The sequence below is a fragment of the Octopus bimaculoides genome, chromosome 1 (assembly GCF_046866305.1).
Source record: "Octopus bimaculoides isolate indiv1 chromosome 1, ASM4686630v1, whole genome shotgun sequence".
Taxonomy (NCBI): Eukaryota; Metazoa; Mollusca; class Cephalopoda; order Octopoda; family Octopodidae; genus Octopus; species Octopus bimaculoides.
Genome location: NC_142928.1, coordinates 105661797 through 105679359, shown reverse-complemented (window position 1 = coordinate 105679359; position 17563 = coordinate 105661797). Strand labels below are relative to the sequence as shown.

Below are 17563 nucleotides of genomic sequence, written 5' to 3'. Positions count from 1 at the left end.
AACAAACATCGTTTCTATACCCAATATTGTTCCATTTCATATGAATTTAAAATTATTATGTATGTAGCATAGCTATTTAGCAAAATAGGAACTAGCAGAGCGACTCGTACCATGACTGAAAAAAATCCTCAAAAATGTATAGAATAAGTTCCAGGAATTGTCTGTTCTGGACTCATCAGATGTTTTTATGTTTTCACAATATCTGTATATGCTCTTGAATTTATAAATGGAGAGGAAACAGAGTTTATGTCTATTGAAAACACCTTCTATATTACTGAGATTGATTTTGTTGATGATCAGTATACATCCCTGTAGATTCATGTTTAATTTAAATATCTGTCAATCTCTATCAGCAGGAGAAAAAAGAAAAGAAACAAGGTAAGAAACGTAATCAGGGAGAGATTTTTAACATTTTAGACAGAGAAGGATAAGCAGTACTTATGATATTTTGTAGGGTTGCTGTGGCTGGTGGAATAAGGTAGGAGATGGAAGAAGAAATCTTGACCTTTAACCTCTTTTTATGTTCTAAACTCTGTTTCGATAGCCTCACTTCTGCTAAAGGACTGGAGCCGAGGGAAAACCGAAGGACTGAGATATAGTAGAGGACGACGAAAAAAATAATACACAGAGAAACGTACATGTTTAGAAAGAAGTTTGTGAATAACTAAAGCAAATTTAGTTGTAATATCGATAGTGGAAGGAAGATAGAGGAGACCGTGTGCTTGTGAACTAGTGATTGAAATGTGTTGATCAGTGAATCAATGTCAATGAGTCAGATTGCTTTCTTTGAATGCCCATTTAGCTGCAGCACTGTTTCAGGTGTGTGATCAATACTTTAATGTAGGTTTTACTCAGAGGGTCAATATCTGGTCAGATGAGAAGAATTTCTCTGACTGGGAGAGAAAAAAACCTTGGATAAGTTTTAATAGTATTTCATAAACGTATAATTATCGCGAGCAGTTATCATACATTGTGTGATGTAGAGTTTTTAGATACTTCAATGATATTAATTGAGTGTTAATCATCTGTTTTGATTTATTTTAAGAAGACGAGAATGCAATGTATCCATTAGAACAGTTTTTCTCATAGAGGGTGGGTGAGTATGCTCTGCTGGTGAGAGTTTGAAAAGGGCGTAGGCACATTCCTAAGTTTAATAAAATTAAGATGGTTTCCACTTTCGTAAATATGTCAAACACCTCGATGAAGGAAGGAAACTTATATGGATGTAGCGTTTATTCTGTCTTCTCATTAATAAACAGATGAAGGGGTGCCAAAAATCTCAATACTATTTCGGGTGGATCTGTTATTTGTCGGTTTGAGAATCAGTTCATTAGAAGTGAACCTCTTTTGCTAAGTATCTAAGTTGTAGATGACGCCTGTGTGCAGAAGCTCAAGGAGGAGTGATGCTTTACATTAATCCTGTAAAACTGTGTTAGAATAAGTAGCGAGAAGCCCATTGTAGTAAACTGAAATCAGTATTGGAACATAACCGAGGTTGCCATTAGATCTTGTTGCAAAGAAGCTAAATTAAAGTTTACTAAGGAGGAGCGTGAAAACAAGTAGGTGAAACAGATAAGCGACCATTCGAGGGAATGAAATACTCTGTAGTGTGTTTCCATAGAATTAGGTATATCTCTGTAGAGAGAAATATTTACAAATTTAGAGATATATGGTTTAGTTCTGGAGCCATACTTGTTGAATTTTAACGATCGGAGACGTTGCCGCTTGTATTTAGCCCCAGTTCAGTCCAAATTATACCGAGCTATCATCAAAAAATTTTCAACTATGACCCTCTCACTTTTTGCATTATTATGATATACTGCCTAATGTGTCCGTTTTATCTTGGAGTCAGTTAACAGCGCTGATCTGAGAGAGTGTCAGCTGTAGTATTTACCAAGAAGGGACCGTGTGTGAGTGCTTGTGTATGCACGAGCGTGTGTGTTTGTGCGTGTGAGAAAGAGAGAAAGAGAAGGAGCGAAGAAGAGAGCAAGAGATAGAGAGGGAAGCCGAGAGAGACAGAGAGAGACAGAGGTAAGATTGCTAGTTCGTTATCAATGGAAGGGACCTCCTTCTGTGTGTTTTGCGGTACTTCATAATACTGTAATACACTGTATTTATTAGGACCCCGACTTCGCAATGCTCGCCAGTAACTCTCACAATTGATGACTGTAGGTTCATGGGTGACGGTTGGAACAGAGGGGAGTTTCAGAGAAATTGTGTTTTGTGAATGTGTGTGTGTGTGTGTGTGTGTGTTTGTGTGTGCGTGTGTGTGCAGTGTTGAAGCTAAGCAGGCAACAAATGTGACATTATCAACAAGACTGTTAGAAGCAGTTTTTCTAATGCTAACAGCTAGTTAAAGAATGTATGTGTGTGTGTGTTTGTTTTTTCGCTTGCTTGTGTATGTGTGTGTGTGTGTGTGTGTGTGTGTGTTTTTGTGTGCATGTGTGTGTGCGCGTGTGTGTGTATGTTTGTTTTATTGTTTGCTTGTGTGTGTGCTATTTGTATACCACTTACTTGAGAGGTGTTTTTGATGAGGGCAGTTTTCAAAATTAAAGGAGACTATCTTAGCGTTACAAAAGATGGAGTAACTCCAACTAAAGAGACAGGAGGATCTAGTGTCTGCAAGAAGAATAAGACGTGTGGTTTCAATGTTAATCGGAAATGGTGAGTCGAGTTTATATTAGTAGATTGAGAATAAGATCTTTTGACTTCAATGTATTTGCAGCGCCCCAGCCACACTGTGAAGGCCCCTTCTAAAGTAAAGGTATCCAGGGTAAAAAAAAAAATAATGTAAAAGTCACCTTCTCGAGTTATGTGAACTCATAAGGACCGATTCCTCGGTTTCCATGGAGTATAAATTCTCCCACATGGACAGGATACCGGCGTGTCGCAGGATTACTCATTTTTGCCAGCTAAGTGAACTGGAGCAACGGGAAATGAAGTGCTTTGCACAAGAACACAACACGTCGTCCGGTCCAAGGATTCGAAACCAAAATCTTACGATCGTGAGTCCAACAACCTAACCACTAAGCCACGCGTCTCCACAGGTGTTCAGGACTCCTGTCACAACCTTCTTCAAATTCAAATTGATTGCCTTTGAGATTCTCCTTCAGCTTGGGGAACAACCAAAAGTCATAGGCATCAAGGTCTGGACTGTAGAGGTGGGTGGGTGAGTGCTAGTTTTGAGGCCTATTTTCGCCAAATAGTTGGTCACCAGGATGCTCGTCATTGAGCATAACACGAACAAAATTTGCACAAACTTTGGCGTATTCTTAGATCTTCATAAATAACTCTGTGTCCAGCTGCCACAGCAACTCTAAACTGATTGCTTATTGTCATTATAGACACGATGGGCTTCATTCAAAACATTGTGGTTTTAGCGTGTGCGTGTGCATGTATGTGTGTGTGCATGCGTGTGTGTGTGTGTGTGCATGTGTGTGTGTGTGTGTGTATCGATAGATAGATAGATAGATACATACATGCATGCATGAGTGCATGCGCACATATATATACGACGGACTTCTTTCAGTTTTTGTCTACTAAATCCGCACACAATCCTTTGCAGTACGAACACTTTCAGTACAAAGAACACTTACAGAAAGTGCCAAGCAGTAGGATCCAACCAGAAACTGTGGGGTAACAAAGCAAACTTATCAAAAACACAAACATTATATCTATCTATCTATCTATCTATCTATCTATCTATCTATCTATCTATCTATGTACGTATGTATGTATATGTGCACGTACACACACACACACATACACACACACAGGGTGTGATAAAAAAGTATCGGGACTTGTGCTGTAAAATGAAAACTGCAAGACATATCAATTTGGTATTTAATCTCCTTCGAAGTAATCCTTCTGAAGTCACACACTTTATCCTGTGTCATTTCCATTGATGGAAACATTCCTGGAACTCCATTTTTGGGGATGGCAGGCAACTGCCTCGTCGCATTCTCTTGGATTTCCACGACGTCTTGAAATCTTGTTCCTTTTGAATGGGATTCCTTTCAAGCCTTGGTTTCGGGGTGTTAGCCACAGACCTACGATTCGCCACATATTATGACCGTTTTCAAAGATTTTACGTTCTCCTCGACACAGTTAAGGAGACCCCGAGCAACAGAAATCCGATCTTCTTTTTGAGACGACCACACTCTACACACTTTACTTCCAAACACTGCTATAAACAACAGAAATGAGAGAGCACGTTATAACTTTGTGTGCATGTGTGATAGAGTTCAAAGTCAATCTGTGCCTAGTGGTTCACTCTGCTTGCTTTAGCTCCGTTATCATAGCAATTATCCCGATATTTTTTATCAGACCTCGTATACATATATTTCAATTTAATGTTTGATTGTTATTATGATATATTATATATATATTATATATACATATATATACTCATGATACTCATGTACATACCTTGTTACATGCATACATAAATTTATATATATACATACATGCATACAGGCATATACATACGTAATACATACATGCATACATACATACATACATACTTTCTTACAAAAAGGTCTAATGCTCTTAGCTTAGACTTTTTTGGTGGGCAACCAGATCGAACTGTCTCAAGTGTAACTGCCCGAAACAGTAAGGACTTCTGGTATACTTGACTGAGGAAAGAAGGCCATGAATGAGCCGTCTTCTTTTGCCTTTCCTTCTAATTCTTGTTTCTCCTGTCCGCCTTTGTATCATCTATCTGTCCGAATGTTTTATTGTCCTCTATTGCGTTTTTGTTCCGTTCTGTTTTTATATTTATATATACATATAACGGCGTACGTATACACTTGTGCTCACCTTATAGCAGGTATGTATCTAAATTTTGTACATCTTTTACTCTATCTTTTAGTCACCCTACTACTTTTTTTCTCTTTTCTTTTTCTCGGTCCCCTTTCTTTCTCACATTTCTTGGCCCCTTCTTTCCTTAACTCCCACTTTTTTCTTCTCGTTTATCTCCCCACTACCTTTCCCTTTATCTTTTTTTTTCTAATCCTTCAATCCCGCGGCCCCCTACCCCTCTCTCTTCCTTCTACGTGACCGGTGTCCGGCCAGCCACGATCTTTCTTTCTTGGCCTGATTGCCGACTGCCAACAGCTCTTATGTCCATCTTCTATGTTCCTGCCTTTAGGCTTTCACTTAATACACGCCAGCTCAATTTGATTCGTTCTCAGTTGTTTGTATTTGTAATTGTGTACAATGTTCTCCGTTCTTTGTCATTGTTGCTGTACACATTCACTAGCTTTCTTACAAAAAGGTCTAATGCTCTTAGCTTAGTCTTTTTTAGGGGCAACCAGATCGAACTGTCTCAAGTATAACTCCCCGAAACAGTAAGGACTTATGCAAGGACTTCATTGATACCCCCTCCATCCACACCCCACCCCACACATCCCACTCCCACATACTCACTCTACCCAAACATCCACTTACCACACCCTCGCCCAACCCCATCCCTAATCCCCACATCCCCAACCTAAATCCTCACACCCCCACACCACACATCACACACCACCACACCAAATCAAACCACACCACATCAAACCACCCCACATCACCCCGCACACACTAGCACTGACCACTTCCAAGCACCCACACCATCATCCACACCCACACATTACAGACGCATGCATTTACACACGCACATATCCACACGTCAAAGTCACCAGCCCTATCCACACGCACACACACACTCTCACATACACGCACCTTTGTTCTAGGATCGCCAGTACTTAATTTCACGCTTCTTCCTCGCTCTCCTGTCCAACTACCTTTTTCTAACCAGTCGCCATGATTGACCACTAAATCCACAAGTTTTTTTTTTAATTCTCTCTCTGTTTATTTCCTCGTGCCCCTTTCTGTTGAGGAGCGTAGGCTCGAAACGTAAAAGACATTCTCACCTTTCCGAGCGTCAAACTAATACACCTGTTTGTTGTTTATACACCTGTCTTCGCTTTTTGTTTTTCTGTAAATTTCAACTATATATATACATCTGTGTGTGTGTTTGTGTGTGTGTGTGTGTGTGTGTGTGTGTGTGTGTGTGTGTGTGTGTGTGTATGTGTGTGTGTTTGTGTGTATGTATGTGTATTCATATATTCTGTTTCTATCGAAGGGAGAAGGGTCTATTCAATCTCAATAACAGTTGGAATGTATATTTTCTTATAAGACCTGAATTTCTTTTTTCGCAACTTTTATTGGTATTTCTATAACGCCTACGAAAGCGTCCTTTTTTTAGGGTGTGTGAGTGAATCTGTTTATATGTGTAGTCTGAAGTACATTGGAATAATGTAAATTTAACATCATAAAAAATATCTTGCGAATCTTGCGAATCTTTCTCTCTGTTATGAGAGAAAGGTGCAATGATGTAAATGGTAGAACGTTGGTCTCAGTGCTCTTGTATTCAAATCTAATCGTAAGCGACTGTATTTAACGTCACATCGATTCTAAGCTCCGCTTTAAAATTTACTACTTTGACAAATTTTGATAGTATTCGATTTTTATACATTACAATTTTATCGTTTTTAATTAAAACTTTCGAGTATAACAAACTATTTTCAAGATTGCTTTTATTTGAGTATCTGTACAGTTGACTGATATCGCACATGACAGGTGTCGTACTTGAGGCTATTGCTTTTGTAAAGATTCAGCTACCATGCACACATACACACGCACACACGTACACACACACACACACACACACACACACACACACACACACACACACACACACACACACTCTCTCTCTCTCTCTCTCTGATTTAAATAAACATGCGCTCTCACTCATATTTTACAACCGTCCTATGAAGCAACAGCAGATTCATTATTGCAGAAACTTTACATTTAATTACCTGCTCAGTCAATTTAGGTACAGATCGGAATAATTAGCTCCAATAAAGTAGTGCAGTTCTTTAGTAGGTTTCGTTAGCTTTCATTAACTTTTGTTGATTGCAGATGAAGAATGCACCGTTAAAGGTAAACTATTGATGGATGAACACATTTCTTTGTTGAAGCAATGATTTCTAACATACAACAAGACCCCTTTAAACTTGCCTTCTTCATTTCCTCAGCATCCCCAACAACGCCTGTAAAATTGCCAAGGAGTGAGGCAACAAGTATTTCTCAACCACTACTGGTGTCTAAAAAAGAAAATATAGTGATACCTTGTGTATTATTGATCATAAGCCTGCTCGACCAGCTTTTCCTGTCATTTCAAATCAGCCATACACTCTGGACCTTGCTACTTGCCTCATCAAAACTCCCAATCTCTCTTTTTTCAAAAGTGTAGCCCAACCTATGAAAATAATTATTTCAAAATAGCCAAAATAACTTAGAGAAGAGGAACAGTCAATTAAATTAACATCAGTACCTCATTTGGTATTTATTTTATGGAACGTCAAAACACGAAACACAAAAAGTGATATTTGAAAAGGACTTAGCTACATATTGCAGTGTATTACGTCCGGTCCTCTACCATTTCTGTCATCCACCGCTGCTTATTGAAATAACATGAATGTAGCGAAATTACACAGTCAATTGTTATATGATCGTTATTTTTTATACATTCTTGGTGAATGAAAAACAAAGTAGCTCCTAGCAGTATTGGAAACTTATTACCACATTCGACTCTTTCTCACATTTGACTGCCTTCAGTATTAATACTGACTATCTTTTTAATGTTGACACAAGAACTTACATTTTAAAAGGGATATGTAGAAAATTGAATCGATACTAGTCTATCACTCGGCTTGTGAAAGGAAAATCGATTGGAACCCAAAGACACACAACTAAATACTGCAAAGTATTTAGTGCAGTTGCTATTTTGACAGATGACTGAAAGTATTTTACGCTACCATATCGTTCCTCAAGAAGGGAGCTTTTGTCGTACTCCCTTCCGTTTCAGTCTGGAATATTTCACTGATCTCGATATCCTGCTTGTCCTTGTTATTCTGTTGAGGCTTGTGTGTGTTTTGTATCCGTTCCAATCCCTGAATTCTGCATACTTCAAATTAACATTTTCATTTTCAGTCAAACCTATCTCATGCTACGATCCTTTCCTAATAATACTAAGCACGCGCAACACACACACACACACACACACACACACACACACACACACACACACACACACACACACACACACACACACACACACAGAGTTACACTTACAAACAAAGCACACTCTCATACAAGCTCACAAATTTTTCGGAGTTTTAGTCGAGCAAGTGATTTAATCGCCTGAAGCGGTGAGTTGAAACTGATGTAATTACATCGTGGAAAGCTCATTCAAGCAATTTAGCAGCAGACCAAACCGTTAAACTTTCTTTAAATATATTTCATGGGCTGTCAAATTTTCGTTGCTCAACTGCGACCTGGCGTTACAGTCCCACAAAAGGATTTAGTCTCCCATCAAGTTTCACAATCATTTGATTGTATATTATTACTATGGAACTCCAGATGTCTGTAACATCATTGGTAGGAAAGAAGTTTATGATAGTAAAAGCTTGCTGACTTGTGATGGTTCGGGATTCAAGGAATTTCATTGTTTGTGTACCCCAATAAATAATGGCGACACAAAGAAAATAGCAGAGTTATTGAAGTGACAAAAAACACTCAGTAGTTGAAAGATGTGACTGGTGTGATGCTGTTAAGTGGGTGAGACTGGGACGGACAATGAACAAAGTGAATACCCTGTCTTAATAACAAAACAGGTGAGATTGGATCAACAGGAAAATTCAAAATATTGATGGACAGAAGCATTCGATTAAGGCAGCAGGGTTAAGAAGCTAATGTGCATGACCGCTATGAGAGATCACTGAAGAAAGGTGCAGGCATAGGTGTGTGGTTAAGAAACATTGCTTCCCAACTACATAGTTTCGGATTCAGTTCCACTGCGCAGCACCTTGGGTAAGTGTCTTCTCCTATAACTCTTAATCGACCAATGGCTTGCGAGTGAATTTGATAGACGGAAACCGTGTGGAAACCGGCTGTATATATATAAGCATGCATACATACATACATACATACATACATACATATATGTATATACATATATATATATATATATATATATATATATATATATATATATATATATATATATATATATATATATATATATATATATATATATATATATATATATATATATAGATAGATAGATAGATAGAGAGAGAGAGCGAATGATGAAAATTAATGAAACTGCTTGGTTTGATATACAAGATATATGTACATGTACACATGTAAATATGTGAAGGCACATGGCTCAGTGGTTAAAGCGTCTGGCTCACAATCATAAGATAATGAGCTCGATTCCTGGACCGAGTCGTGTGTTGTGTTCGTGAGCAAGACACCTTATTTCACGTTGCTCCAGTTCACTTAGCTGTAGAATAGAGTTGCAACGTGACTGGTGCCAAGCAGTATCGGCCTTTGCTTTCCACGTGGATGACATCGATGGATTGGGGAAGCTGGTTTGCATGGGCGATTGCTGGTTTTCCATAAGCAATCTTCCCCCGACTTGTGCCTCGTAGGGGAACTTTCTATGGTCATGCAATCCTATGGTCATTCATGACCGAAAGCGGTCTTTACCCTTTACATGTAAATAGAAAGAAAGCACAATTTTCAGAAGATGAATATTCAAGTATAGATATTTATACATTAACAGAGTTTGAAAACCAGTGTTATTTTACTTACGTTCCCGTAACATGGTAGTTCATCAAAAGACCAATAGAATATGTACCAGATTTAAATATAAGTACTGGGATGGGTTTGTTTGCTTAAACCCTTCAAGGTAGCGCCCTAGCATGACCGCAGTCCAATGTATGAAACGTAAAAAATTAAAAATGAGGAACGCATGCACCTGGTTCCGGAGCCGTTTTGATATACACACATATATATATATATATATATGTGTGTGTGTGTGTGTGTGTGTGTGTGTGTGCGTGTGTTTGTGCGCGCACACATATTATGCATTATAATACAGGTTGAAAGTAGTTGGAGAACCTCATAATTAACGAGCGTTTCGTGAACTTGAAATCCTGAATTCAGATTTTTCCTTTTTCTTTGTGTCGACATTGTTTATTGGGTTACACAAACAATGAGATTCCTTGAATCCCGAACTATCACACATCAACAAGCTTTTACTATTATAAACTTCTTTTCTGCCAATGATGTTACAGACAGCTGGAGTTCCATAATCAAATGTGCTTTAGTCATTACTATCCCACTTTTCATTGTATTCTACGTTTCAGATTTAGCATATTTATTACCATATTATCCGATGTGTTGTTCCTTTTCACCGCATTCAATTAAACTTTGAGGGAGATTTAGTTGCCTCGTCAAGTAGGTCAGGCATGCGTTTTGAGGTTTTCTTGTTTGCTGCTTGCTTGTCCATTGAATGTCGCTCTATCAATCGTTAGATACGGCGTACTCGTATAAATACAAACTTTCTCAAACATACTAAAAAAGCAAGCAGCGGCAGTTTGTCATGCAGTGTTACATCTGTGAATGAATGAATCTTTCCATATCAATAAATGATACATTTTTCTAATTAATAATCATTTATGTTCACAGTTTCCCCGTTTTTCTTTCTGGTTCCATGGATTATTGTCAGAATCGTGTATGAAAATTATTTGTAAGTTCTTTTGTTTTTCTTTACTTTGTTCATTGTCATTTTTTTTTATTCTTCCCTATCTTTCACTCGTAATTTAAAAAAAAACTTTTCTGTGACGTTAATGCTAATATTTCGTCATTTACAGAACATTGATTTTTAGAGCATACTCTTCTTTCTCCCACTCATCATCACTAATATTAGCAACGACTACTTAATAATTGTTTTATAACCATAAGGCTTTGCTACAAGGATAGGAACTTTGGTGGGAAATGGTTAGCAGATTAAATTGATGCCATTGCTGATCAGCACTAATGAAGTACCAAAAATTGCACTTTTATTTATCGAATAGATGAAAATCAAAGTAGACCTTGGTGCGATTTGAACTTAGAACATAAAAAGCCAGAACAAATGCTGTTAATATTGCAAGGCATACATGTTTTCCAATCCTCTAATAGTTCTGCTAATTTTTTTATTGAGACACCGAAGGCGTTTTCACATTGAGTCATCCCATAAATAATGCGGTTTTTTTAATTGCATGAACTAAAAGCTGGAGGGGGACGGGATAAACTATCTGCATCAACTTGCTATAAAAGCAGGTAGTAATTTTACCTTGCGCTTATTCTTAGTGTAAGTTTTGAACAGTGCAGTTCGATTTTAATAGTTATTTTTCAAAGCTATAATGAAAGTGATAAAGGAGAATATTCAGCATATTTTGCTTTATGAGTTCAATTAAGGCAACAACAAAACGGAAAGTGCGAGGAATATCAATGTAGTATATGGGGATCTGACAATAAACGTAAGCCAGTGTCAATGGTGGTTCCAGAAATTCCGAACCAGAAACTACAGCCTAGAAGGCGGGCGTCGTCCTGGAAGATCAGTAGAGCCCGACGAGGACGTCCGAGGAACTAGCAGAGAAGCTTGGATTTGGTCATTCAACCATTCATTGATACCTGCGTGCCATCAGAAAAGTCAGCAAATTGGGTCAATGGGTTCCTCACAAACTGTGTCTAATCGCACGCAGAGAGTGAATGTGTGCTCTTTGCTGTCACGTCTCACGAATGAACCTTTTTTTGGACCGAATAGTGACTGGTGACGAGAAATGGGTCTCTATGAAAATGTCAAGCGTCGAAGACAGTGGGTAAGGAGAGGAGAAACATCGGCACCCCAGGCTAAAGAAGGTCTTCACTCTCGTAAGGTGATGTTATCTGTTTGATGGGATATGAAAGGTTTAGTCCACTTTGAGCTTTTAAACCCAAACCGAACGATAACAAAGGAGATCTACTGTGAGCAGCTCGAGCGGCTTAAGTCAGCGCTAGAAGAAAAACGACCATCTTTGATTTCAAAACGAAAGGTGTTTTTCCATCAGGATAATGCTCGGCCACATACAGCGAGAATGACAATCCAAAGGCTGGAGCAGTTTGAATGGGAAACGATGTCCCACCCACCATATTTGCCGGACATTGCCCCATCTGATTATCATTTATTCTGCAGTCTTCAAGATCATTTGGAGGGAAAAAATATGAATTCTGTAGACAAGGTCAGAACAGTAGTGGAGGAGTATTTTTTTGTCACGGACAAGTGAATTTTGGAAGAGGGGCCTTGCAATTCTACCAGATAGATGGAAGAGCATTGTAGAAAATGTAGGAGAGTATATTTTAGGCTAAAAAAGAGCTTTGTTTATCTTAATTCTTTTGACTCTCCATGATCTGAGTTCAAATACCATCGAGGTCGACTTTTTCCTTTCAGCTCCTCGGGGTCAGTAGAATAAGTACCAGTTGGATAGTGAGGTCAATGTAGTAGACTAGCGCCTTCTCCCCAAATTTTAGGCCTTGTGCCTATAGTAGAAAGAATTATTTAAAACTACATTCAGAAATGTACATTTATGGTAGTTCCACCCATACAGCGAGTGAGACCCACAGGCTAGGTTGGGTTAGAGCGCACTTTGTTTTCCCCCGCCTGTTATCATCCTTAGTATGGTACTCCAAAGGGTTACCGTCGATATCCATTACACGAGATGCGATATGAAACGACTGATGCCTTTTCGATGTTCTTGCTTCAGTATGTGAAAACATTTCGCTGCTACTATTACTAAAAGTCTGTCATTTGACGTTCTGATATATTACTGTTCTATTTCGTTTTATATGATTAACACGCCTGCGTCATATCTGCTGCACCACTTCCTCATTAATGTGTTTATGAGACACTGGTTCACATTTTGAAGGACACTGTCGTGTATCTTTCCCCTCCACACTATTGACGATAAGTTTCAACGTCTTTGTGTCCTTAAACTTTATTTCAGCAGTAATGGAGAAGAAATTATGATGTCCTCACTTTTCGGAGTCCTTCTCTTGCTGCTAGTTGTAGTAGTAGATGCCTATAAGAACGTCAGTGAACAGGTTTGTCATGTTAAAGGAAATATGATTCGTACAACCTCCTCCACTTATTTAATTTGGTGCCGACTTGTTCATCAGGTGGATCGAAAAGACAGAATCCTTGAAGGCTGTGAATATGCCTATTAGCAATTGGTCATATAAGGCTCAATTCAAAGTTGACCGGAACGGCAAACATACAAAAACGACGATCTTTTCAGCAACTGGATTAAATATTATTCATCGGAGTGGTGAATAACTTGTATAGTGCTGAACGTAAAATTACATTCTTAGGGGAATTAACTATATATTAATAACTCTTATATGAACTCAGAGGTACCTGCTGCACTAATGGTCGTATATATATATATATATATATATCTTATTTGCTTTGTATTTCTTCGTCATGTTGGAAACAACGTTCGAGGATGTTACAGAAGGTGTAAATTTTGAGTACAGAACTGGTAGTGGCTTGTTCAACCAACAGCGCTTCAAAGCAAAAGCTAAGACTTTGGTACAAACAATTCGAGATTTGCTCTTCGCAGACGATTGTAGCACACACTCTTGAGGAGATGCATTGGATTCTACACAACTTCTCGTGTACATCGAAGGCTTTTAGTCTGACCGTCAACATCAAGAAAACTGAGCTTGTTTATCAGTCCATTCGTGACCGTCTTCCCGCTGTTGACCCTACTGTATATGTTGATGGGAAAGCATTAAGAACTGTTTCCTCATTTACTTATTTTGGTTCCATTGTATCCAATGATGCGAAGATGGATAAGGAAATCGATTCCAGAATTGGGAAGGCTAGTTCCGTTTTGGGTAAGCTTTATCACAGACTATGGAACAGCCACGATGTATTGTTGAAGGTGAAAGTTGATGTATATAAGTCGGTGGTCTTGGCAACATTGCTTTATGGTGCTGAATCTTGGTGGGAAAGCACATCAATCAATTTGACACTTTCCATATGCGATGCTTGCGTACTATCTCCAGCATAAAACCGAGTGACTATATTCATAAAAGTGAGGTACTTAAAAAATGCAACATATCAGGTATTGAAGTCATCCTCATCAAAATACAGCTTAGATGGTCAGGTTATCTCACGTGTGAGTGCAATCAGAATTCCGAAGCAACTTCTCTTTGGCTAATTCCTAACAGGAAGGTCGGTTGGAAGGCCACTCTTGCGTTTCAAAGACAAACTAAAAGACAATTTGAAATGATGCAACATTCCCTTTTCTTCCTGGGAAAACAAAGCATCAGAACACAGGACTTGGCGCCAGCCCTGCTTCTCTTGAGTTGAAAAATTTGAGTAAAATCGACTCCAGCCCCGAGACCAACTTTGTGCAAGCATGAAAGCACGCTGGCAAAACACTGCTCCTCTAAATAGAAACCTTACCTGTCATTGTGGTTTTGTGACATGAAGCAAAGCAGTCCTAGCCGTCAACTCAAGAAAATACGTAGTAAATAATCCAGAAGCACTCAAGCGAACTGGGTCCTCAACTTATTCCATTTGCCAAAAAGTTTGCAATGATCCAGCAGACCTCAAGAGACACATTCATGTCCATATAGAACATAATCAATGGTTTATTTTACTGAACTCTCATTTGTCGTTCACAAGAGAATCGACCGTAAATATATATATATATATATATATATATATATATATATATATATATATATATATATATATATATATATATATATATATATATAAAAAATTTAGATTCAAAATTGAATATGGCACTTAAGTTTAGGCACCAGAATATAGTATGGTATTATCCAAACAATTCCAAAAACTAGGTGATCAAAAATCCTCCCCCCCACAAAAAACACCCTTGAAAATCCGTGTTGCTTTTTTTGATTATATATATATATATATATATATATATATATATATATATATATATATATATATATATGTATACATACATTACATACATACATATATATATATATGGATCAAACAGTTTGATTCAAATTCCTTTAATACTTCAAGTATCAAGCGTGATGCCATTGGAATTAGAATGTGTGTGTGTGTCTGTGTGTGTTTGTGTTTCTGTGCGTGTTCATCGTATACATATCATGTATATGTATATATGTAACTCTATATGTTTGCATGTCTATCTATCTATCTATCTATCTATCTATCTATCTATCTATCTATCTATCTATCTATCTATCTATCTATCTATCTTACACACACACACACACACACACACACACACACACGCGCGCAAATACATACACATGTATATTTGTATCTATATACTCAATGTATTTGCAGCTGCTGGAATACTCACCCGACGTCATCATACTGGATATTTCGTTCAGCCATTATGGCTTCTATAATAGTAAGTCTATATAATTCTATTTTACTCTGTCTGCCCGCGTGTATGTCTGTAAGTCTGTATTTGTATGCATGTCTGTATTTGTATGTATGTATGTATGTATGTATGTATGTATGTATGCATGTATGTATGTATGGGTACAGGCCGACGTTTTCCAATCAGACTGCCACAAAGTTTTGAAGACTAAATGTGAGTAAGAAACAATGAATAAAAACCAAGCGATTAATAAAATAACTGAAAAGTTTATGACATTGTAGTTAAAAAGTTCGCTTCGTAATCGCGTGGTTTCCGGTGCAGTCCTACTGCGCAGCCCTTCGGAAAAGTGCTTTCAATTATAGCTCCGTGTTAACCATGCTTTGTGTGCGAATTTGGGAGCCGGAAACTGTGCAAGACTCCGTCGTACATACATGTGTGTGTGTGTGTGTGTGTGTGTGTATATATATATATATATATATATATATATATATATATATATATATATATATATATATATATATATATATATATGCATATCTAAATATATATATTCGTTTGCTTTTCCCAGAAGCTCAATGCTTTTAACTTAATGTTCTGGCACTCGCCAGATTTGCGCGGACTCAGGGGTAAAAAAAAAGCGCGAAACGGCTTTGATTCTGGACACTGATGAGAAAATTGGCTGCGAATGGTTCGTGTGTCTTGCTTTTCTCCAGTTTCCCGTTTGTTATGTTATCGTCTATTTTTCCGTACGTTGTTTTTTGTTGGATTTCTGCTTGTTGTGTTCTTTCTGTCCTACAATTGATTTATCTATGCAGCGCACCGCGTACAGCCTGTTGTTTACTTTGTTTAAAAAATATTCCTTGACTCTTACCTTTTCTTTCCTTCCTCGCTTTTCCTCCTCGTTCTTTCCTTTTCTTTGTGTGTGTGTGTGTGCGTGTGTTTCTTTCTTAAGAAGTCTACCAACTCAAATCCTTTTATTACTCCCCATAACTAAAAATCTAATACCAGTTATGATAAAAATAATACGCCTGGCCACTTCCTACCAGTTGAGGGTACTCTGACCGCAGTTAAACGGAAGATTAATGCTGATTCAAGAAGAAAAACATGTAATTGTCACTCATGCTCACTTGCTGGATCTTGCCTGTGCAGAAATGTAGTTTATAAGTGCTGTATAGAGTTACCTTCCACACAGAGGGTAAGGGTTTATATAGAAAGTACTATTGATTTTAAGCGTCGCTATAGCGCTCATTTGAATTCTTTTACCAACTTAAAATATAAATTCATAACAACGCTAGCCACATATATACACGAACTTAAGCTAAAGAACATACAATATTCATTATCTTGGTCTATAATAGCAGAAGCCGCACCGTATAATACGATTACGCGTGTATGTAGACTATGTATTTAAGAATCTATAAATATTCTCTGTCGATATAACTCTAGATTACTGAATAAGTTCACGGATGCTATGTACTCTTGTAACCATAGATGCCATTCAACATTTAAGCATTTTGATCAATCTGGATAGATTGATCATTAAACTCTGTAATTGGTTGCATTCCACCTAATATTTATACTTGCACCCTACACCTTACCTTTCTCTTAGTGAATTATTAATTATTTATAATCTACCATATTTCTTAAATTTACTTCTCAAAATTCTTGCTATAACATTTCCTCTTCCTGCTAACACGTATAGTTCCGTATAAAACCAAACACCCATTTAATAATTATGAGATGTGAATCCTTAACAAATATATTCTTTCTGATGAAGGAGGCAGTGTCTTAAAAAATTTGAATAGGAACATCCTTTATTTGCATAGATTACTGTACTCTTCAAACGGCCGTCGGAGTACCACCACTTAATTCTTGAAATTGGAGTACCTCCATCTAATCATTGGAAATTCTACCTTCCATCTGGATGCTTAAATATTTCTTTATTCACTTTTTCGTGAGGATTTAAACTATTATTTTTTAATATTTTAAAATATGTTTTTAACAACGCTTTTAATCTCTAAGTAGAACGATGTCTTCAATATATACCTTTTAAGATGCTAATATATTTTTATACATCGATATAGTTTTTCTACCCATATATGTCTATTATATTTTTATATATTTAATGTATTTTATTAAAATACATCAAAATTGAACATTTTAAGATTATAGTGTAATTTACAGTGATCTAAAAAGTTGTTTATATTTTTGGTTACATATATAGATATACTTGCATTACAATAATT

At 37.4% G+C, this 17563-nt stretch overlaps 1 protein-coding gene across 1 annotated transcript in view; it reads left to right on the top strand.

The window, feature by feature from the left end:
* Nucleotides 1–17563, top strand: part of LOC106871086 (secretin receptor) — a 100772-nt gene that overhangs the window by 43419 nt on the left and 39790 nt on the right. Inside the window, exons 7-8 of the mRNA XM_089349235.1 lie at nt 10585–10645; nt 15278–15344. Of these exons, the coding sequence (XP_089205361.1) occupies nt 10585–10645; nt 15278–15344 (128 nt within the window). The remainder of the gene's footprint in view (nt 1–10584; nt 10646–15277; nt 15345–17563) is intronic.